General features: G+C 38.0%; 1 protein-coding gene across 1 annotated transcript in view; it reads left to right on the top strand.

Annotated features, from left to right (window-relative positions):
* dre4 (SPT16 homolog, facilitates chromatin remodeling subunit dre4) overlaps positions 1-23,407 on the top strand; it is a 292,696-nt gene that overhangs the window by 145,638 nt on the left and 123,651 nt on the right. Inside the window, exon 10 of the mRNA XM_090377621.1 lies at positions 17,483-17,598. Within this exon, the coding sequence (XP_090233747.1) occupies positions 17,483-17,598 (116 nt within the window). The remainder of the gene's footprint in view (positions 1-17,482; positions 17,599-23,407) is intronic.

The raw sequence follows: 23,407 nt of genomic DNA, 5'->3' as shown, positions 1-23,407 counted from the left end.
TGGGTTTAAGAATCAATGTCATCAAGATCAAACACACGACTGTGAGTAAATCTCCCTTAAGCCAAGTCCAGTTATTATTGAATGAGCTCCAACAGATAGTGACTCATTTTAAATACCTTGTTAGTTGGTTAAATGCTGATCTAGATCCAGAAGCAGAAATAAAAGCAAGAATAGAGGTTGCAAGAAATGCCTTTACAAAATACAGAACAATGTTTGTCACAAAGCTCTAGATCTGTCAATCGGACTGAAATTTGTTAGGTGCTATGTGTGGTCCATATTATTATACAGAGTTGAACTTGGATGCTGAAAACATCAAGCATGAACAAAATAGAGGCCTTCAAAATGTGGATCTACATACGCATGCTAAAAATATCTTGGTTAGACAGAATCACCAACATTTAAGTCTTGAAAAGAGCAGGAAGAAAACGTGAATTGTTGAGCTTAGTGAAGGGAAGGAAAACTGCCTACCTGGGACACATCCTTAGAAATGTGAAATGTAAATTGCTTCAAGTAATAATAGAGGAGTGGGAATGAGGAAACATTCTTGGCTGAAAAAAATCTGCAACTGGATTGGCAGATCAGTCGAGGATCTTTTTCATCTTGCCCAAGACAGAGAGAAGTATAGTGTCGTGATTGCCAACCTCCAATAAGAGACCGCATCAGAAGAAGAAGAAATATCTAGCAGATGCCTATTTTGTAGAACTATCTTTGGAAAGAGATGCCCTTTTGTTCCCCTCATTATCATTACTTTTCTTTGCACCCATTCCAACAGATCCACATTCTTCCTAAAATAAGGCTTCCAGACCTGTATGCGGTACTCAAGATGTGGCCTAACCATTGCATTACACAATGGAATAATTAACTCCTAGTTCCTGCTGGCAAAATTACAGTGTATCATTGATAGAACCCATGAGCTGTCCTGGCATCCTATCTGTACTATTCAGAAAACTTCATGCACAACTACCACCGGTGCCTCCGTAACCAGGTGGGTAGGAGCAGCAGTGCGTAGCACACACTTCTTGATTAGACAGGGGTTCGAGCCCATGACCACCAAATACAGAGGATGTGGAAAGGTCAGGGAATGACCACTTTATATCCCCGGAGCAATATGGCCTTAGTTGCTAATGCTCCTAAAAACCAAATAACAACTACCACCAAGTCTTTTTTGTACAACCTTTTTCATACCAGTTAGGACTCGGTGGTTTTCAACCTTTTTTTTAATAATGGCATCCCTAAGTAATTTATTTTATTTTGCGGCACCCCTACTCAATTTTCTGCCTGTTAGATTCAATTCTCTCTCTCTCTCTCTCTCTCTCTCTCTCTCTCTCTCTCTCTCTCTCTCTCTCTCTCTCTCTCTCTCTCTCTCTGTGTGTGTGTGTGTGTGTGTGTGTGTGTGTGTGTGTGTGTGTGTGTGTGTGTGTGTGTGTGTGTGTGTGTGTGTGTGTGTGTGTTATATGATATTTATTACAATAATATAATTATAAAAATTACATTTCATAATACAAATTACAGTGAAACTTCCCTTTAACGGACAGCCATGGGGAACGAAAATGTGTCCGTTAGAGAGAAGTGTCCGCTAACAAGAAGTCTGAGGGAGGAAAAAAAAAAAGAAAGAAGAAAAATCGTTAAACGTTTAATGTAAAATTAAATTAAAATAAATACAGATTTTGAACAATATTTTTGTAAATAATATACATACAATTGTGCTATGCATATTATGACTTTATCTTAAGAAAAATACATACAGTAATCACTTATTTTCTTCTGCACCTTCTTCCGGCTGATAATTTTGTTTTCAACATTTGTTTGGAGTGAAGAAACCATCAAAAGTCCTTCAGTATCTTCTTCAGTGGCGAAAAACATTTTTAAACGATTGATTTGTATGAGCGCTTCTTCTATTTTCATCGGTGGTTCTTCGTTAATATGTTCTTCGACAGAATGACCTCCTTCCGTTTCTTCATCCTCATGAGGAACTTCTTGAACAATATCAATGATAATGTCGTTGATATCTAGAGCATATCTTCTGTAGTGAGGTTTGAGTCTATACAGGGTGTTTCAGTTAAACGTTTCAGAACTTCTAAGAGGGGTAGGGTACATCCTTACAACTCGAAATCATATAGCAATGTGGGGTCGGAAATGCTTTCCTGAAGCGGTGTTGTACACAGAAGCACCATAAAAAGAAAAGAGACCATAAGTGAGAAATCGTTTTAATAATACATGAAAAGAACAAAAGGTACATGGATTAAAGTAAGTGTTCGAAGTTTCTTCCACAGGCTACAATGCACACCTCACATCTCCGACACGGACATCCGAACATTCTGGAATACTCCAGGCGAATTTCGAATTTCTTCGGCAGCTACTGCGATTCTTGCAACCAGCTCCTCAGCATTGTCAACAGGGGTGTCATAAACTAGCGATTTCATATGACCCCAGAAATAAAAATCAAGACATGATAGGTCGGGTGACCGAGCAGGCCAACGCACAGGACCACCATGTCCGATCCACTGTTGACCAAATGTGACATCCAGGTAGTTACGAACATCTCCGCTATAATGGGCAGGGGCTCCATCGTGTTGGAACCACATTGTCTGTTGCGTCGATGCAGAAATCTGTTCATCTCTCAAAAGTTGTGGCAATACTTGCTGCAGAAAGATCAAGTAGATAGGTCCGGTTAGACGACACGGTAACAGGTAAGGTCCGATGAGGTGATCTCCCATAATACCGGCCCATACATTGACCGAAAATCGAATCTGTGCTGCACGACGTCGTATTGCATGCAGGTTCTTGACCGCCCAGATATTGTCGTTATGCGTGTTGAAAATTCCTTCCCTTGTGAAGGATGCCTCATCGGAAAACAACACTTCAGCAGGAAAAAGGGGATTTGTAGCACATTTTCCAAGGTACCACTGTGCGAAAGCAATACGAGGTTGAAGAAACTTCGAACACTTACTTTAATCCATGTACCTTTTGCTTCTTTTCATGTATTATTAAAACGATTTCTCACTTACGGTCTCTTTTCTTTTTATGTGTACAACACCGCTTCAGGAAAGCATTTCCGACCCCACATTGCTATATGATTTCGAGTTGTCAGGATGTACCCTACCCCTCTTAGAAGTTCTGAAACGTTTAACTGAAACACCCTGTATACAAGTGACCCTGGCTACAAAGATATCTTTGTAGCCAGGGTCACTTGTAGCTGAAGTATTGTACATTATCAATAAATGTTGAAGTTCTTGTTCTTCTTGGTGCTCCACATTGCTGTTCACAACTTCAATTTTTGCGTTTGAGAAGCCAGACTTTACAAAACAGTTCACGACAGTTTGTTTTCTAATTGCGTTTACTGAAGAGGAAATCCATTGAAGAGGAAATCCATTGAATCTCATCTAGGATGCTGATTCTCTTTGCAAGGTCACTCGCACATTTTACATCGTTCATGTTTGCAATGAGATGTCTTAAAACACGTTTTCTGTAGTGAAGTTTAAAATTTTTTATTAATCCAAGGGCTGACGCTCTGCAGATGTGTTTGGTGGCAGAAAAACGATTTGAATGTTGGACAATTCAATGTGTGGGTGAGATGCAGCATTATCCATGAGAAGAATAATTTTTCTGTTTTGACGAATCATGTTTTGGTTAAAGTGACTTATCCATTCGCTCATGATATCTTGTGTCATCCACGCTTTTTTTTTATTAGACTTCCAGTCAACATTAAAAGGATTCAACTTTATGCCCTTGAAACAACGAGGATTTTGTGGTTTTCCTATAACAAGAGGTTGTTCAAAGTCTCCCAGCATATTTGTACACAAAAGTGCAGTCAAGTGTTCCTTAGAAATTTTTCTGCCCTGGCACTTTTCGTTTTTTAGACTCATTGTTTTTTCAGGAAGAGCTTTAAAAAACAACCCTGTTTCATCACAGTTGTAAATATCCTTAGCTTCAAAATCACGACATAAATCTTCCAATTTGAGATGGTCCACTCTGTTACAACCCCAGTATCAACAGATCCACCTTCACCACTTATGGTTTTCCAAGAAATTTTATGCCGAGTTTTGAACTTGTCTAGCCATCCCACAGAAGCTTTGAACTCATTTACTCCCATAGATTTTGCAACCTCCAAAGCCTTTTCCTTAATAATAGGCCCATTAATGGGAATTTTTTTAGCACCTGCGCAACAAAACCACTCATATGTAACATTTTCAATTTGAGGTCCAACAGTTTTCGGGAATGATTTTTGAACCTGATCATTTCCGTGTTGCCAAAATTGTTTGAGCAGTTCATTTCTTTTCTTTAGGATGTCGCTTACCTGTGTCTTCCCGATTTTGAATTTTGCAGCGAGATTGCGAACACTATTTTTTTGCCGATCACGCATTAATGAGTTCGACTTTATCTTTTAAAGTTAAATGTTTACGAGAATACATTGTGCACTTCACACGACACTGAACAAAACTGAAAACTGAAACTAAAAAGACGAAAGGCCGACCATATCCCCCCCCCCCTGCACACACCGAATTCATCAGAAGTTTTACATGTGCTTTAAAATTCTTGAAAAAGGGTTTAGAACCGCGACGTAAACCTTGATAAAATTCAGAGAATCGGAAATAGAAAATAAACACACGATTGAGGCAATACGTGGAAGAAAAGTTCATAGAAACAGGGCCGTGAGCTTGCCCGCTGTCCGTTATGGGGAGATCAAATTAAGTGCTAATCTAAACGAAACAGTGCAGATTGCCTGTCTGCGTCCGTTACAGAGAATGTCTGCTAGACAGAAGCTGCAAACACGTTAAAACCAACAGAGGTGAGTTGGAGAATTTGAAAATGTCCGTTAACGAGAGGTGTCTGTTAGGAGAAGTTTCACTGTGTGTACACACACACACACACACACACACACACACACACACACTATATAATTTTATTCTTTATATCGAGGTACTAAGTAAACATCAATCATAGATCACCACAAAATTAAAAAGATACTGTACACCTTTTTATAATGAAATAAACATAAATTAAAAAATAATAATAATTCTAAGTAATTTAAACCCAAATTACACGGCACCCCTGGAATGTTGTTGCGGCACTCTGGTTGGAAACCACTGAGTTAGGTGGTACCACTTTGAGAGTGGTCTACATCTGGGATTACTGCTGCCCATATGAATTACCCTCCATTTGTCAGTATTAAACTGCACTTCATACTTCTCAGCCCATCTACATTATTTTTTAGATATTGTTGTGGTAGCCTACCCTGATTACTGTCATTAACTACCCTACCAATCTTTGTATCATCTGCAAACTTAGACATTGAGTCTGTTATACCTTCATAAATATCATATTGAAAACAGCAATGGACCCAGCACTGTACCCTGGAGGCTCCACTATTAACATTAGCCCAGGAAAAGCAGCATCCATTGATAAGTATTCCTTTATTCATACCAGTAACTTGTCCCTAACGCCACACTTTTTCTAATTTGTACAGTAGTCCTTCATTAAAAAAAAAATAAATAAAATAATAATAATAAAAAAATAAAAGGTAACGGTAAACTGCAGCCATTATCAATCCACTGCAGGATGGAAGCCTCCTCAACAAATCATTCAACAATGCTGCTGTGTCACAAAGCTCTAGATCTGTCTAATCTGTCTGTGGGGAAATGGACCATAATCTGCCATACTGGTCCAGTGTGGGTTGGAAGATCGACTGTACTTAGCAGTCAGGGGCTTGAACACCGGTCTACACAAAGTGTTTGCTACTGCACTCCTGCTCCTGACCAGTTGGCTATGGAAGCCAGCCTTAGTCCTTCATATAGAGCAGTATCAAAAGTTCTTCTAAATTCTAAGTATATTAAGTCAATTTTTTTTTTTTTTTTTGCCTCCAGTTTTTGTTACTGAAATTTTATTATCTGATCAGATTGGTCAAACTTGACTGCCCCTTAACAAGTCTATTATGTGACTTCCATATAAGTGCATTCCTGTCTAGAAGTCCTACATTACTTTAACCAGTGACTCCATTATTTTTCCTAGAACAAAAGTCAAACTAGCAGGTTTGTAATCACTCACTTAACACTTTGTTGCCCTTTCTGAATTGAGGAGATATTCCTACATCTCCTATCCCCTGAATCCAAGGATGGTCTCATAATTATTGCTAAAGGTTTGCTTAACTCAGTATAATTAGATAGATCCCTTCTGCCCCCGGTACCTTATTTAATTTTAGCTTCAACAATTTCTCTTCCACTTTTAAAGCTCTCAGTTATCACAAAATAATATATGTTTCTGTTAGAATTTGATATGTTTCTGGCATCTCCACCCCTAAAAATTCTTTGCAAAATATCTATTCAGTTTATCAGCAACCTGAACAGGATCATTATCACTTATACTATTTGTTTCTAGTGGATCGATGTGATCAATCCCTTTCCTTTTCTTCAAAACTAAAAAGTCTTTGCTAGTGATGCCTCATCTTTTTTTAGCTAGCTTAATCCTGTTTGTGACTTGATTGCAGGCTAGTTTATACTTACTCTAGTTTTCTTTATCTCCTGATAATTTATAAGCATTCCTTATATTTTTCTTCTCTGCCATTAGTCCGATCTGTTCACCTTGACCAGTTTATCTTCTTATAAAAAGCCATGTAACTTCTACGATTACTTCCTTGTGCTTCCCAATTAGAATTTGCATCTGATAACATCAGTGGTTAGCTATAGTGGGCTTGCAAGAGCCCATTGTTATTTTTTTTGCAAATTTGCGAGCCCATTGTTGATGATCATTTATTTTACAAATAAAAGTTGATGATCATTTATTTTACAAACAAATAACAAATCCTTGAGTATCCAGAGCCGAAACTATGGTGGGGTGAGCAGGGCCCCATTCCCAGCATTTTAATGGTGCAATCGATCAGTTATGTATTTTAAAATTGCTTCATTTTTTATTTATTTACTGTTGAACCTCTGTTTAACGAACTTCTTTATAGCGAATTTTTTTGATTCCCCTTAGTAATTACATTTAAAATGGTTTCCATTGAACAAAGAAAATTTCCTTGTAACGAACGGATTAGGAGAGACAACTTTGTATGCATTGTTCTCACCTCTGGCCTTTAGGCAATTTAGGTAATTAGAAAGTGTGAATTAAGGGAAAGGGATTGCCATTTCACAATGTTAGTGGTGTCCGTAAAACCCATGCAGTCACATACCGAGAAGTTGCGCTAGTCAATATGCTTTCCATAGCCAGTCAGAGGATTAAGAAGATTCTCGACCCGGATTATAGCCTCTGGTCAACCTGTGTTGTGGTTCCCCTTTACTCCGACAAACGATTTCAGCTTTCAGCGTAATAAATAATATTATGACAATTAAACATGTTGCAGATTATGATGACCATACATCTAAATTATTATTATTATTATTAGCTATATGGTGTAAGGAAGCCTGAGGTTTATGCTGCACCAATCAAAAAAAAAAAAAAAATCCCGGGTTACCCTAAGAAAGAGAGGCAAAAGTAGAAGAGAATCACCAAGAAAGAGAAGAATGATAATATCCAGCTTAGGACACTGGGTGTGCCAAGCCCATACTAACACGATGTAGTACTTTACATTTGTCAATGTTAAACTTCATTTGCCACCTCGAAGCCCATCTGCTCAACCTTTCCAGATCCTGTTGCAGTAGCATAGTGTCAGTAGTGTCCTTGACAACCCTGCCAACCTTCGTATCGTCTGCAAACTTGGACATTAAACTTGATATACCATCATCAATATCATTTATAAATACAGAAAGCAATAATGGACCTAATACTGAACCCTGAGGGACTCCACTAATAACATTAGTCCATGATGAGCAGTGTCCATTGATTACCACTCTCTGTCTTCTCCCTCTCAACTACCCCTTTATCCATAGCAGCAGTTTGCCTCCAATGCCACACTGCTCCAATTTGTGCAGCAGTCTTCCATGTGCAACAGTATCAAAAGCCTTTCTAAGATCCAAGTATATAATATCAAAGTTATTCCCTGCATCCAGTTCTTTTGTGACTGCATCACAGTATCCAAACAAATTGGTCAGGCAAGACTTCCCCTTAAGAAAACCATGCTGTGTCTGAGCTATAACTGAAGTCTTGTCTAGATGATCCTGCAGTGCTTCTTTAACCAGTACCTCCATTAATTTTCCGGGAACAGAAGTTAAACTAACAGGTCTATAATTACTTGTGTCGCCCTTTGATCCTCCTTTGTGAATTGGGGTCACATTTGCGCATCTCTAGTCCATGGGTACTTCCCCTGAGTCCAAGGAAGCTCTCATAATTATGGGTAAGGGTTTGCTTACTTCCTTTGCTGCCTCCTTTAATATAACTGGGTAGATCCCATCCACCCCGGGTGCCTTTCTTGTATTTATCTTCAACAATTTCTCCTCCACTTTACTCTCAGTTATTACAAGATTCTCTAGCTTACTGCCAGAGTTGAATACACCTCTGGCATTCCCCTCGCTGAATAACTCCTCGCGTGTGAATGTCGATGCAAAATATTCATTTAGTTTGTTAGCTACCTGAGCAGGATCATCAACAGTTGACCCATCGATATCAAGTGGACCAATCTGATTCATCCCCTTCCTTCTAGAGTTTACATAAGTAAAGAACTCTTTGCTGTTTTCCTTTGCATCCCTTGCCAAAAATTTCTCGTAATCTGCCTTCGCCTGCCTAACCTCCTTTGTAACTTGGTTACAGATCAACTTGTATCTATCATAGGCTTCTGTGTCATGTGTTAATTTGTAAGTATCCCATGCATTTTTCTTCTCTGCCATATGTCTCATTAGTTCATCTGACATACACTTAGGCCTAAACCTTGAACAATATTTCTTAGTTGGTATGTAAAGCCTAGTAGCTTCCAAGATAAGTTCTTTGAATGCTTCCCATTTTGAATTTGCTGTTGGTAACATCATCAGTTGGTCCCACTGTATAGAATTTAAATACTGTCTCAGTCCATCGTAGTCGCCTTTACGGAAGCAATAACCCTTCCCTTTACCCCTAATGGTAGTTACCTCTTTGAGTAAATCCCACTTCAGCACACTGTGATCACTGCCACCTAGTGGTTCATTTACCTGCAGATTCTTAATGCATGAAGAATCACTACTGATAATCAAATCAAGAGTATTACTCCCTCTAGTAGCCTCCCGAACATGCTGATGTAGAAAACAATCATCCAATAAATCCACAAAAGCCTTGCTAGTGTGTGAGTGACCAGCCCCCAAATTACAATCAGTATTTGGGAAATTAAAATCCCCCATTATAAGACTCTCTGATTTACTGGCCCACTCTATTTCCCTGTACAATTTCTTATTATACTCATCAGAGTCATTAGGCCTATAGCACACTCCTACTCTCAATTTTGATCTCCCAATGCTTATATCACACCAAACTGACTTGACACTGCTCTGTCCAACAATGTCGACTGGCTTCACTTCCTTGGATTTTATGTATTTCTTAACTAATAGCATAACCCCTCCTCCCTTCCTATCCTGTCTATCCCTTCTGTAGACATTGTACTCCCCAAATTCCAGTTCTGCATTCCTTATATATATGTGTGACACCACATCTCTGAAATCCCCACAATATCTGCTTTGATGTTTTGAGCAATACCTCAAATTCATCAAATTTATTTACTAAACTCCTAGCATTGGTGTACACGCAAGTATACATGCACCTGTTCTTTTTCTTAGCTACCCTAACACAACCCATGTGTTTACTTGTACCGCAATGACTTCCAGCAGTCTCTGAAATATCCTGCATCTTATTTTCCAGGCTGCGGCTCATTCCAATAGAAGCAGTGCAAGAATCACTTTCACCTCTGCCAGTGGCTACTGTTAATCTATTAGTCCTTGTATCCCCCCCCCCAATCTAGCAGTTTTCCAAATTCAAATTGAGGAAAGACAGTTGTAGAATAGATGTGCGGATATTTGCATATAGGCAGCCGGTGGTTAATGGCTGGAACAAACTTCCATCTGTCATTGTGGAAGTTGATAGCTTAAATAAATTCAAGGAGGAACTGGAGAAAAATTTAGAGGGAATGGTTGTGTGAATTATTATTTTATTTTTTTTTTTTTGGCTGATGCTACATAAACTCATACACTTGTTTTCTTGCATCACATTATCATCAGCCATTTTCTGTCCACTGCAGGATGAAGGCCTCTCCAGCAACTTTACAGTTCCTTCTGTTTTGTGTAATGGCCATCCATTTACTACCCATCCATTTACTACCCTTCTTTGTCTTCTAGCTCCTCTTGGGTACCATTCTGTTATTTTCTTAGTCCATCGTAGTCCAGCTATGTGCCCTGCCCGAGACCATTTTAGTTCTTTAGTTTTGATAAGAATGTCTTTTACTTGAGTTTGCTGCCTAATCCATGTTTCTTTTCTTATTTAACAGTCTGATTCCCAATATAATTAGTTCCATTCTTCGCTGTGTCGTTCTCATCTTTCCTCCATTCTTTTGGTGAGTGCCCAAGTTTCACTTCCATAATTCATGGTGGGGAATATACATTGGTTCATTATTTTATGTTTCAGACAAATTGGGATACTGCTCCTCAGTATGTGAATATTTCCTGAATGCTATCCATCCAAAATTTATTCTTTTCTTGACTTCCAGCCATTTATCATTATTGCAGCCAATGACTTGTCCCAGATAAGTATATGACTCCACCTTTTAAATTACTGCTTCTTCAATCATTATATTCCTTTCTGTGGCATACTTGTTCGTCATTACTTTTGTTTTAGCCATATTCATCTTTTGTCCAAAATCCTTACTAACTCTGCATAACTGACTAAGATTTTCCCCTAATTCTTTGGGATTGTGGCTTATGACCACAATGTCATCAGCAAATCCTAGATGGTTTACATACTCTCCATTCATGTTGACTCCTTTCTGCGACCAGTCTAATCTTCTGAAAGCTTCCTCAAGGGCAGCTGTAAACAACTTTGGAGATATTGTCTCCTTGTCGAACTTCTTTCTCAATTTTAAATTTCGTACAGTCTTTGTCTAGTCTAATAAAGGAGGTAGCATTCTCGTATATTTTCTTCAAAATCATAATATATGTAAGATCTATGACTTGTCTTTCCAGTGCCCGAAACATTGCCTTCTGCTGTATGGAGTCAAATGCCTTTTCATAATCCACAAATGCCAGGCATAATGGTTTATATTCATTTGCTTTCTCCATTAGCTGTGATATTATGTGAAGGTGATCCGTAGTTGAGAATCCTGTCCTAAAGCCAGCTTGCTCTTTCGGTTGATTCTTATCAAGTATCCTTTCTAATCTGTTAGTAATGACCTTTGTCATGGTGGGGAATGTAAATGTGGCATAACACACTAATTGGTCTATAATTTCCAATTTCTGATTTCTCTCCTTTCTTACGTAGCAAAACTGATTGCATTATTCCACTCCTCAGGCATCACCCCTTTTCTAATGCATTTTGTGAAGAGTCTTGCAGTTTCTGTGTCATGTCTCTTGCTCCTAATTTTAACAACTCTACAGTAACTTCATCTTCACCCGAGGCTTTCTGATTCTCCATTTTCTTCAGTGCATATTCTACCTCATCATGAAGGATATCAGGTTTGTTGTATGTGTTACTAATTTGTGTTCCCTCTTCCCCACTGCTAGCATCATTCCCTCACTACTTGTACAGTTCTCTATAGTAGTCTTCTGGTATTTGAATTATGCCATCTCTGCTATTTATAAGTACACCATTGTTATTCTTCAGTTTCAGTATCATATTTCTTTCTGTATTACTGCTCATGGCTGCTGATTTAAGTCCTTTGTTTTCCCTTAATGCTTGTTCTACTTTTCTTGTGCTAAATCTTATGTACTCTCTGAGTCTCTTTCTAATGGCTTTGCATAACTCAGTATACTCAGTTTTTTTTTTGTCAGTGTTTATCTTGCTCTTCATTTGTCGTCTTCGGCTCATCATGACAAGTGTTTCTCGAGTAATTTTTTCTTCTTTGGATTTCTTTTTACTTTTAGATTTCTTGGGCTTTTCCGCTTTCAGATCACTGTAGTATTCCTCGTCAATATCTTGGTCCTGAGCAGTCTACAGAAGCCCAAACTTGTTCTTAAGTTCCAGTACATACTCCTTTTTTTTCTCCTCTGTTGTTATCTCCAAGGCTTTTGCATTATTTACTCGAGTCAGGTTTTTCCTTTCTTTTCTTACATCTACATTGTTTGTATCTTACCATTCTGTGATCACTTCCAATATTTACCTTGTTCAGGACGGTAACATCATTCAGAATATATCTTCTGTTAGTGAGGATGAAGTCGATTTCATTAGTTGTTGATCCATTTGGGCTCTTCCATGTCCACTTTCTGTTCACCCTTTTCTTGAAAAAAGTTTTCATTAATCACAATCCTCAAGATTCTGCAAATTCCACAAGTCTTTCACCTCTTTCATTTCTTTTACCAATTCCAAAATTTCCTATAGTTACCCTTTTCGTGCTATTTTGTGTCTTTCCAACCTTAGCATTGTGAAGTCCCCATAATGATAGTGTAGTGGTTTTTCTGCTCATATAGAAGACTGAATTTCTTCAACCTCTTCATCATCGTGGCTTGATGTTGGCATATAAATAATTATAACCTTTAGCTTGTACTTCTTAGGATTCCTTAGTAGTAGTCTTGACACCCTTGGTGATGTACTTTTGAATTCCAATATGTTGTTTTCTATATCTTTATGGAGCCAACTCCACTTTCGCTCCTGTCACTATTTCCATTGGTGTGTACAGCAGATTTCTACTTGATAAACTTTTAAGTGATTCATTTCTTCTTCTTGTTTCAGCCAAACCGATGATATTCCAATTCACATTTTCTAGTTCCTTTTCTGGCTCTAATATCCTGTCTTCATCGATGAGCGATGTTATATTGTAACAGGCCAAGTTCAGTTTCCATGCATGGCAGCCTGATCGTACCCAGAGATTCTTAGCACCCTCTGCTTCCACTCTTATCTTCTCGTTGCCGTAAGAAGAGTAGTGAAAGCTGCTGGGGACTGAGGACCATTTGTTTCGTTGTTCTGTCATGTGCTGGAGGATTCGGTCTTTTCCCCTTAACGCTGACCAGGCATCTTGAAGAGAACCACTCTACGCATTCATTGCCACCTAAGTGACGTAACAAGGCTTACCGTCGAGAAGGTGTGCATGAGTGGATTTTAGGGAGGCAGGCTTCTCCTAAATCTGAAATAGAAAGATATTGGATCCATCAGTGTTTAGACTGAGTGTGTGAAAACACATAGAATGCCTGTTCCCCTCTAAGTCCCCTCTTGCATCACATGCCTCTATTACTATTACATTATGTTGAACAAGCCTTATTGCATTTAATAAATTACGATATTTGATGCCCTGCTTGTTTTTCTCTTGATACCTGAATTTTTACCATGCAGAAATGGCAATTATTGATGTGGTTGTGCAGTTCTTGCCACAACCACATTCTCAGATTTGTGGTGCAAGTTATATATGTGGAGCTCAGTTCTATCCTGATCACCAATCTTGTAACCAAAATGCAAAGAATATGCATATTTACGAGGGACATTTGAAAAGTTTACAGCCTGAGTATGAAGTATTTTTTTGAGGAGTCTAGTAACGTAAATTTTCAACATAGCCCATTTGGAATCAATACTGTACACTTTTGCTACCAATGCAGCAATGCATTGATTCCAACTGTGAAGAAAGTTTTCTCTTCAGGCCTCCAGGAACGACTCCACTGCAGCAGTTACATCACAGTCAGTTGGAAAATGTGTGCCTGGCAGTTATTTGTTCAAATTAGGAAATAGGTGAAAGTCCGATGGTGCTAGATCTGATAAATATGGGAATGGTCCAAGATTTGAAAAGCTATGCTTGTGCAGTGCATCCAGCTATTTCAATGACAGACTTGTGAGCAGCACGCTGTCCTGGTGGAACAAGACTTCTTTGCTGAGTTTTTCTCAGTGTTTTTCTTTGTTTTCATGCAAATGCCTCACAAGGTATGCATAATATATGCCCCTGTGACATTCTGGCCTTTCACTAACAACACTCTATTACCATCCCAAAAACCAGTTCCATCATTTTTCCAGCAAATGGAATTGGCTTGGCTTTCTTTGGAGCGGGAAGATGAGCTTTGTTTCCACTGTTTGGATTGCTTTTTTGTCTCTGGCTGAAAGTGATGGATCAATATTTCATCCACGGTCAACCTTGCAAGGGAGTTTGCTGGAAATGATTACATGACTTGACAACTCTTGTGCATTTTTGATCTGCTGTCAATAATTTTGAGATTGCGCTGACACCTTTTCATGAATGTCTGTTATTATGTGGTACACACGTTAAGATCAGATACCCAAGATGCTAGCAATGCACTGAACTGTCACGTGGATTGCTCAACACCAGATCGTGCATACTGCCAACTTCTTGAGCGATGGATGTTGCAGGCAGAGTGGGCCACCTTCCAGGCTCTTCCTGACTCATTTAAATTCTGCTGCCTACTTTTTAACCATGGAGTAGGAAGGGGGACATCCCTCACCCAACGTTGAAATCATATCCTCATGAATTGCTTTGGTGTTAGTCCATTTTTACTCTATTAACACAGATTTGTTGACTTCAGGACAGTAATAAAACAAAAAAATTATTGAAACTACATGAAAGTTAGTGGGCTACTATTTGAAACATTATTAGAGGCATATGATGCAAAAAATCACACTTATACAGCATCGGCCAAAAAAAAAAAAAAAAACCCTTCCCATTTCACCCATCTATTTGCTCTAAAAGTTTGTCTAGTTCTTCTTTGAGATGAGAGTTTGTTCCAGCAATCACTCACCTGCTAGCCAAAGACAAATTTCTGCACATCTATTCCGCAACTATCTTTCCTCAATTTGAATTTGTCCCCTCAGGTGCATAATCTGAGCAAGAGGAAGAATCCCGTCAGCATTGAGCTTGCTCAAACCATTCAAGGCCTTATACACCTGAATCAGATCAACTTGCAGGTGCCTAATCTCTAGCTGCTGCAATTTGAAAACTTAAGCCGTTCTTGGAAAGAACCCCTTTGTTTCTCTCACCAATCTCTTGCCCTTCTCTGTAATCGTTCCAGCAGCTCTACATTCTTACTACAATGAGACCTCCAGACTTCTCTGTGCTTCTTAACAAAGATCATAACTCTTCTCCCCCAACCCATCCTATTTGTCCTTTCTGTACATATTGTACATGCCATATTCAAATTCCACATCCCTTCTTAATAATTTCTTGGACTACAGATTATTCTTTGATGTTGTGTGTTGCTTCCTGTACCAGTTATTCAGTAAATGTAAATACTGTGGAACAGGTAAATATTGGTAATTAAATTATACAGAATTCTTTCTTTAATTAATTTTGAGCTTACTTTACAAGCCTACTTACTTAATACATTGATTAATATTAACAGATCCGTTGTTAGTTAATTGACAAATTTTAATAGTTAAGTAATATTTACTATTCATGGGTGAAATGTTCAATAACTAAAAATATAAAAATAATATAAAGTGACAAAAATAATAAGTACTAACAATAATACATACTGTGTTTATATGATGATTATGTACTCTAAGACTATGTTTGTAGGATGAAAATGCCACTTGCATATGTACATAATTGTTACTCAGAGGGTATATATGTTATTTATTAAAACAAAGTTTAAGTATGTATATTTATATTTAATCTTGATAATTAAATGGTTTTATTTTATTAAAATTTGATCTAGAAACTATTTGTGATTTAAACAGTGTGTGTTTGGCCATCTACTCAAAGTTCATGCTGTTTTATTGTGAAACTAATAAAGCCCATTGGTGGTGGTGGTGGTGAGGGGATGTCATTTTGATCCTATTTAACAGATCCTTTAATTTCTAATAGAGAAATTGGTAGAAAACTTCATACTGTGAATTAATGTTTTTGTGGAAGGAGCAATTTAGAACACGAAACAGTCTGGGGAGGGGTCATTTTGATTCTCATGCACTTTGTCCAAAAGATTGTCTTGCAAATTTTAAATCATTCAGAGTATTAAAATTTTCAGACGTGAGAAGACACCAAGTACAGTCAGTCCTCGTATAGCATGATAGTTGTTTACCTAGAAACAACTATCATGCTATACGAGCATGATAGTTGTTTCTGTGCAATGCAAAATCGTGCAATATAAACAGTCCCTATGTGAAAAATAGGGTTAGGTGCCGACCACCCAAGATTGAACACGCATTTGTAACCAAAACATTACCAAACACAATTTTACGTATTTTATTACGACTATTACGTAATAAAATATTGCTACTGCTTTTGCTTCTATCGTAAGCAAACTTGATTTTTGTTTGATTTTCTATCCAAACAGATGACAGCCATTCCATGTCTTCCAATTTTTTGTCTTAATCTAATGGATTTTAATTACACTTTGAGTTGTTCCTGCTATGAAAATTGTTTTTATTTTCTCTGCATTCTTTGTAATTCTCGGCGTTGCTTCATTTAGGTCTGTAGCATGTGCAATATCACATGGTCTTTCATTTCGCTCAAAGCGTTTCACAATTTCATATTTTTTTCTCTATCGACAGAGGCGGACTGGCCATAAGCCTTACCAGGGAAACCCCAGTGGGCCGGTGTGATTTTGGCCATAAACCATAGTATGAGGCCACTATAAATTTTCCTGGGTAAGAATTTTTGATCCAGTCCGCCTCTGTTTATCGATATTGCTTTTCTTTTTCTCTCTGAATCTGCAGTGTCTTCACCAGGATGCTTCCTTTTCACACCTTTTAAGTATTTTACTCATTTTTAGGGAATAAAGCACAATTACAAAACGAGGAGGCATGCTTGATACACATAAATAAAGCTGCACGCGCGTGTGTAGCAACTGAATAAACAACACCGTAAAGGCAGAGATACACTATTAACACCTCACATTTTACTAAAGCACATTTCTAGGGGTTACTACTATAAAACAATAAAAACAATTTCCAGTTGCGTTTCTGCTAGTGGAATCTGTTATAAACTGGTAGTAAACTCGATCTAATTGCATTTGCATTATACTGATAGCTGGAATTGTGTTGGTTTTTATGTTATTATGGTGAAATGTGTTTCCCCTTCACTGATATAAAAAACATAAATATAGTTTCAGAATCTTCTCTTCATTCCTATCGTGTTGCATTCGGTTGGGGTGATTCTGTGTTCGACTGCCATTTCTTGTAAACACAAAGGCGAATCGTGCATAAGCGAATTCGGTTTGTGTTATATAAGATATCGTTCCCCTATTTATAAATCGTGTATGATCAAATTCGTGTAGTGTAAACACGTGTTATACGAGGACTGACTGTATGCTCAATTATACTGGACGATGGCTATCATTTGGCTTCTCTGTATTTTTTCTCTACTAAAAATAATTATCATGTCTATCCGTCACTGAACCGTTAAGTTTTTACCAATACTTAAAGATTTTATTCTGATCGTCACTTTTTTTTTTTTTTTTCTGCTGTTTCCATTTGGTTGTATTATAATAGTGCATTCTTTTAATTACAGGTATGGTATTTAACATTAACGTTGGCTTTTCTGGGTTAGAGAACAAAAGTGCTGGAAATGATAAACAAGCCAAAATATATGCACTTTTTGTTGGAGACACAGTTGTGGTGAATGAAGTAAGTGTAGTTGAAATTTCTTACTTATACGGCTAACATTTCTAATGGTACATTTATGTTGAAGACTAAATGCACAAGGCATATATGTTATGGGTTGAAATTATCTATATAATATCGGTGTAAATACACCATAGTTCCCCCATAAGTTTAACTACATAAGTAGTGTACTGGCATCCTTTGATTTTTATCTCATTGTGCAACCTTCGCAACAAGATACCAGATATTGCACGACCTCGAATAAATTCTCTAATAGAGAAGACTACTGTTATTTATTTTTTTTCAGTGGGTACCACCACCCAGATGTGTTTCGGAGTTGGTTGGTTCACTCATCGGTGGGTTAACTTTGATGGCATGTTTGCATTATCATGGGTACCTGCTCACCCACCAATGAGTGAGCCAACAAACTCTGAAACGCATCTGGGTAGTGGTACCCACTGAGAATAAATAACAGTAGTCTCCTCTACTAGAGAAGAGTTATTTATTCGAAGTAGTGCAATACCTAGTATTTTGTTGTGAAGGTAGCCACAATGAGATAAAAATCAAAAGATGCCGTTACACTATTCATGTAGTTAAACTTATGGGAAAATGATGGTGTATTTACACCGATATTATTTAAATGGTACATTTAATAATACTAGAAGTATTATGCTTGGAATGGTTGTATGGGGGTTCTTAACACCCCAAGTATTATATTTGTTATTACAAAATTATCATATTTTTAAGAAATACTTATGGTGCCATTTGGCTGCCTAAATCCAGCAGTATCATTGATTATTTCCTGTTGTTAGGCCAAGTTGACTGACATTATAATAAGATTGAACAAGTTAGTGGGCAGTGGATTACATTTCAGGCACATTAGCAAATAATACTTTGATTTAAAACAAAAAAAATATCAAAAAGCAACGATTTGTGTGTGAACCAAGACCATTTTGTTTCTGTGCATCTGCCATATTGACCATTCATTCTTGCAATCACTATAAAGCAACAAATATATCCAGTGCTTCAGCTCAGCTACAATATATGAATAGCCTTTGTGATTTGTATGGGAAAAATAAAAAAAATAATAGTTGCCGAATATTTATTTGTCTAATTTTAATAAAAATTGGGTTAGCTTTATCGAAAAGTTCTAATTGTTCTAAAAGAGCCAAATTTAAAATTTCACGAAAATCCATTGACTGAGAGCCAAGGTAGTATGTATGGATGAACAGACACAAAGAAATAATAATTTACAGATTTTTTTTTTTTGATTCAATTCCATTTAACCCAGCGATAGGCATAACACCTCATGAAAAACACTAAAAATAGAAAATTTTAAATTTAAATTGTCATCAAAGTGATGTAAGTGTGAATTTTAATGTTACTTTAGTATAGTTTTGACTTTAGCATTAACAAGGGCACATGATGCAAGAAAGCAAGCTTATATAGCATCAGCCAAAAAAAAAAAAAAAAAAAAAATCCTTATTTCACCCATCCACTCACTCCGAATGTTTGTCTAGTTTAGCCTTGAATCTATTTAAGCTATCAACTTCTACAACGACAGATGGAAGTTTGTTCCAACAATCACCCACCTGCTGGCTAAAGGCAAACTTCCGCACATCTATCCTACAACCGCCTTTCCTCAATTTGAATTTATGCCCACTCAGGTGATTATTCTGAACAAGAGGAAGAATCCCATCAGCATTGAGCATGCTGAAACCATTCAAGGCTTTATACACCTCAGTCATTTGATAAGCATCTCTGATTTTGTTGGAATCTGAGAATTGTGTCATATATATATATATAAAAATAAATAAATAAAAAAAATTATGATATCTGAGTTTTAGGCATTCTGTGTACACTTTGTGCTGGCTCATGTAATAGGAGGCTTAAGCATATGTTGAGAGCATCATGTGTTTATAATAAAAATGAACATTGCCATCACATGTCGAAAAAATTACTTCTAGAGGACTTAGATATATTAATTTACTTTTGGTTTGATTTCAGATCTTGCATGTCATTGTTTCAGTTTAAAGTGGATTACAGTAAAACCTTGTTATTTCAAAACTCAAGGGACCAAAAAGGTTCGAATTAAACAAACTTTTAAAAAATCGAATTTACTTACTGCGTCATTCTGGCAGGAAAAGTTGGCAAATCACAGTTCTCAGAGACAGATGCCAAATTAAACTCTTTATAGAGATGAGTAAGGAAAAAAAATTTAACGATGTGCTTTATCATAACAAAGACAACAATTGAAATAACATTTGCACAAACTTATTTTTTATTAACAAAGTAATCCAATATAGTTTGTTTAATTTTTTTATCTTGTAGTTCACATACTTTTTTTTGATATTTTATCCATTGCATCTGCTAGACTATCGTCCTCACACAAATACTTATGTAGCACATTCTCCATGGTGGAACTTGCCACAGATACCTCCTTACATGTAACATGCATGTAGTAGTAGTAGTAGTAGTAGTAGTAGTGGCACTTGATGCAAGAAAGCAGTGTAGGAGCTTATGCAGCATCAGCCAAAAAAAAAAAAAAAAAAAAAAAAATCACACCATACCCTCCAATTGCCTGTCCAGTTCCTCCTTAAATTTATTTAACCTATCAACTTCCACAACGACAGATGGAAGTTTGTTCCAGCAATTAACCACCCGCTGGCTAAAGGCAAATTTCCGCACATCTATTCTACATCTATCCTTTCTTAATTTGAACTTATGTCCCCGTAGGTTCGTATTCTGAACAAGTGGGAGGATCCCATCAGAATTCAGCGTGTTCAACCCATTCAAGGCCTTATAGACCTCAATCAGATCACCGCGCAGGTGCCTAGTCTCCAGCCACTGCAATTTGCAGAACTTAAGCCTCTCTTGGTAAGAGGATCCCTTCATTCCCCTCACCAATCGTGTTGCTCTTCTCTGTACACGCTCAAGCAAATCTACATCCTTCCTAAAATGAGGCCTCCAGACCTGTACGCAGTACTCAAGGCGTGGCCTGACCATTGCCTTATACAGAGGGACAATCACCTCCTTTTCCCTGCTAGCAAAATTCCTATATATCATTGACAAAACCCCATGACCTGCCCTAGCAGCCTGTCTACATTGCTCAGAAAACTTCATATCTGACTGCACAATTACTCCCAGGTCTTTTTCATTTTCTACCACCTTAAGTGTAGTACCACACAGTTGGTACGTTTCTCTAGGGTTACTTCTACCCATATGCAGTACTTTGCATTTGTCAAGGTTAAACTTCAGTTGCCACTTCTTAGCCCATCTGCCCAAATTATCTAGATCCTGTTGCAGTAGCACACTGCCATTACTGTCATTAACAACCCTGCCAACCTTCGTGTCATCTGCAAACTTCGACATTAAGCTTGATATACCTTCATCGATATCATTGATAAATATACAAAACAACAGTGGCCCCAACACCGAACCCTGTGGGACTCCACTAATAACATTAGTCCACGAAGAGCAGCACCCATTGATTACCACCCTCTGTCTTCTCCCACTTAACCATCCTTTTATCCATTGTAGCAACTTACCCTTAATACCATTCTGCTCCAATTTGTACAGTAGTCTTCCATGCGCAACAGTGTCAAAAGCTTTCCTGAAATCCAAGTATATGATATCAAAATTATTTTTTGCATCCAGTTCCTTTGTGACCACATCATAATAACCAATCAAATTTGTCAGACAAGACTTTCCCTTAACAAACCCATGCTGTGTCTGAATTATTGCTGCAGTCTTGTCTAGATGATCCTGCAATGCATCTTTAACCAGTGACTCCATTATTTTACCCGGAACAGAAGTTAAACTAACTGGTCTGTAATTATTCGTGTCACCCTTCGAACCTCCTTTGTGAATTGGGGATACATTTGCACATCTCCAGTCCGTGGGAACCTCCCCTGAATCCAAGGATGCTCTCATAATTATGGCTAAGGGTTTGCTTAGTTGCTTTGCCGCCTCCTTTAATATAACTGGATAGATCCCATCCGCCCCAGGTGCCTTTCTTATGTTTAACTTCAACAATTTCTCCTCCACTTTGCTCTCAGTTATTACAAAATCATTAAGCACACTGCTACAATTTGATAACCTTCTTCCATTTTCAAACTGTAATGATTCCTCACGTGTGAATGTAGATGCAAAATACTCATTCAGTTTGTTTGCTATCTGAGCAGGATCATCAACAGTCGAACCATCAATGTCAAGTGGACCAATCATATTCAGCCCCTTCCTTTTAGAGTTTATATAAGTAAAGAAATCCTTGCTGTTTTTCTTAGCATCTTTTGCCAAAGATTTCTCGTAATCCGCCTTTGCCTGCCGAACCTCCTTTGTGACCTGATTACAGACTAGCTTATATCTGCTACAGGCTTCTGCGTCGCCTGATAATTTATATGCATCCCATGCATTTTTCTTCTCTGTCACGAGTCTCATTAGTTCATTTGATAACCATTTAGGCCTAAACCTTGAACAATATTTCTTCATCGGTATGAAAAGTCTAGTAGCTTCCACGATTAATTCCTTGAATGCTTCCCACTTAGAATTTACTGTTTGTAACATCGTCAGTCGATCCCACTGTACAGAATTTAAAAACTGTCTGAGACCACTGTACTCCCCTTTACGGAAGCAAAAACCCTTTCCTTTACCCCTGACGGTAGTTACCTCTTTGAGTAAATCCCACTTCAGCACACTGTGATCACTGCCACCTAGTGGTTCCTTTATCTGCAAATTCTTAATACACGAATGATCACTGCTGATAACCAGATCAAGAGTATTACTTTCTCTGGTTGCCTCTTGAACATGCTGCTGCAGAAAACAATCATCCAATAAATCCACAAAAGTCTGACTAGTGTGTGAGTGACCAACCCACAAGTTCCAGTCAATATCTGGGAAGTTAAAATCCCCCATTATAAGACATTCTGATTTACTGGCCCACTCTATTTCTCCGTACAATTGTTCATTGTACTCATTCGAGTCATTAGGCCTATAACACACTCCTACTCTTATTTTTGCTTTTGCAGTGCTTATGTCACACCAAACTGACTCAACAGTGCACTGTCCATCTATATCAACTGGATGCACTTCTTTTGATTTTATGTTTTTCTTAATTAACAGCATAACACCTCCTCCCTTTCTGTCCTGTCTATCCTTTCTGTACACATTGTACTCCCCAAATTCCAGTTCTGCATTCCTTATATCTTTGTGACACCACGTCTCTGCTATCCCAACAATATCCGCCTTTGATGTCTTGACCAACACTTCAAATTCATCAAATTTATTTACTATACTTCTAGCATTGGTATACATGCAAGCATACATGCTCCTATGCCTATTCCTTATTACCCTAACACATCCCATATACCCAACTATTCCAGGATGACTGCCATCCGTCCCTGAAACCCCCAACACCCCTCGCTCCAGGTCGCTTCTTATTCTAATAGAAGTTGTGCAAGAATCACCTTCACCTCTGCCTGCGGTTACTGTTAAACTATTAGTCTTTGTATCCCCCCAAGCTAGCAGTTTTCCGACCCACCTAACACTGCCTCGATAGCATCAGCAAATATTCTTGCACCCTTTCTATTTAAGTGTATCCCATCCCTGTAGAAGCAATCTCTCCTGTTAACAAGTACAGTCCAGGCTGAAAAAAATTCTACCCCTTGAGCCTTGCACAATCTTTCCAGGGCCGAATTGATCGACAAGGCTCTCATCATATACTCCCTCCTATCGTGTCTGGGCAGAATTGCAGACACTTTTAAATTCAACCCTAATTCTCGGCTTTTTTTCAACAGTGACCTGTACTTGTTGAGTAATTCTGCCGGTCTCCTAC

This window comes from Mastigoproctus giganteus, chromosome 7 (genome assembly GCF_048544385.1).
Source record: "Mastigoproctus giganteus isolate SK-2022 chromosome 7, ASM4854438v1, whole genome shotgun sequence".
NCBI lineage: Eukaryota > Metazoa > Arthropoda > Arachnida > Uropygi > Thelyphonidae > Mastigoproctus > Mastigoproctus giganteus.
This window is presented reverse-complemented; position numbering and strand designations above follow the sequence as displayed.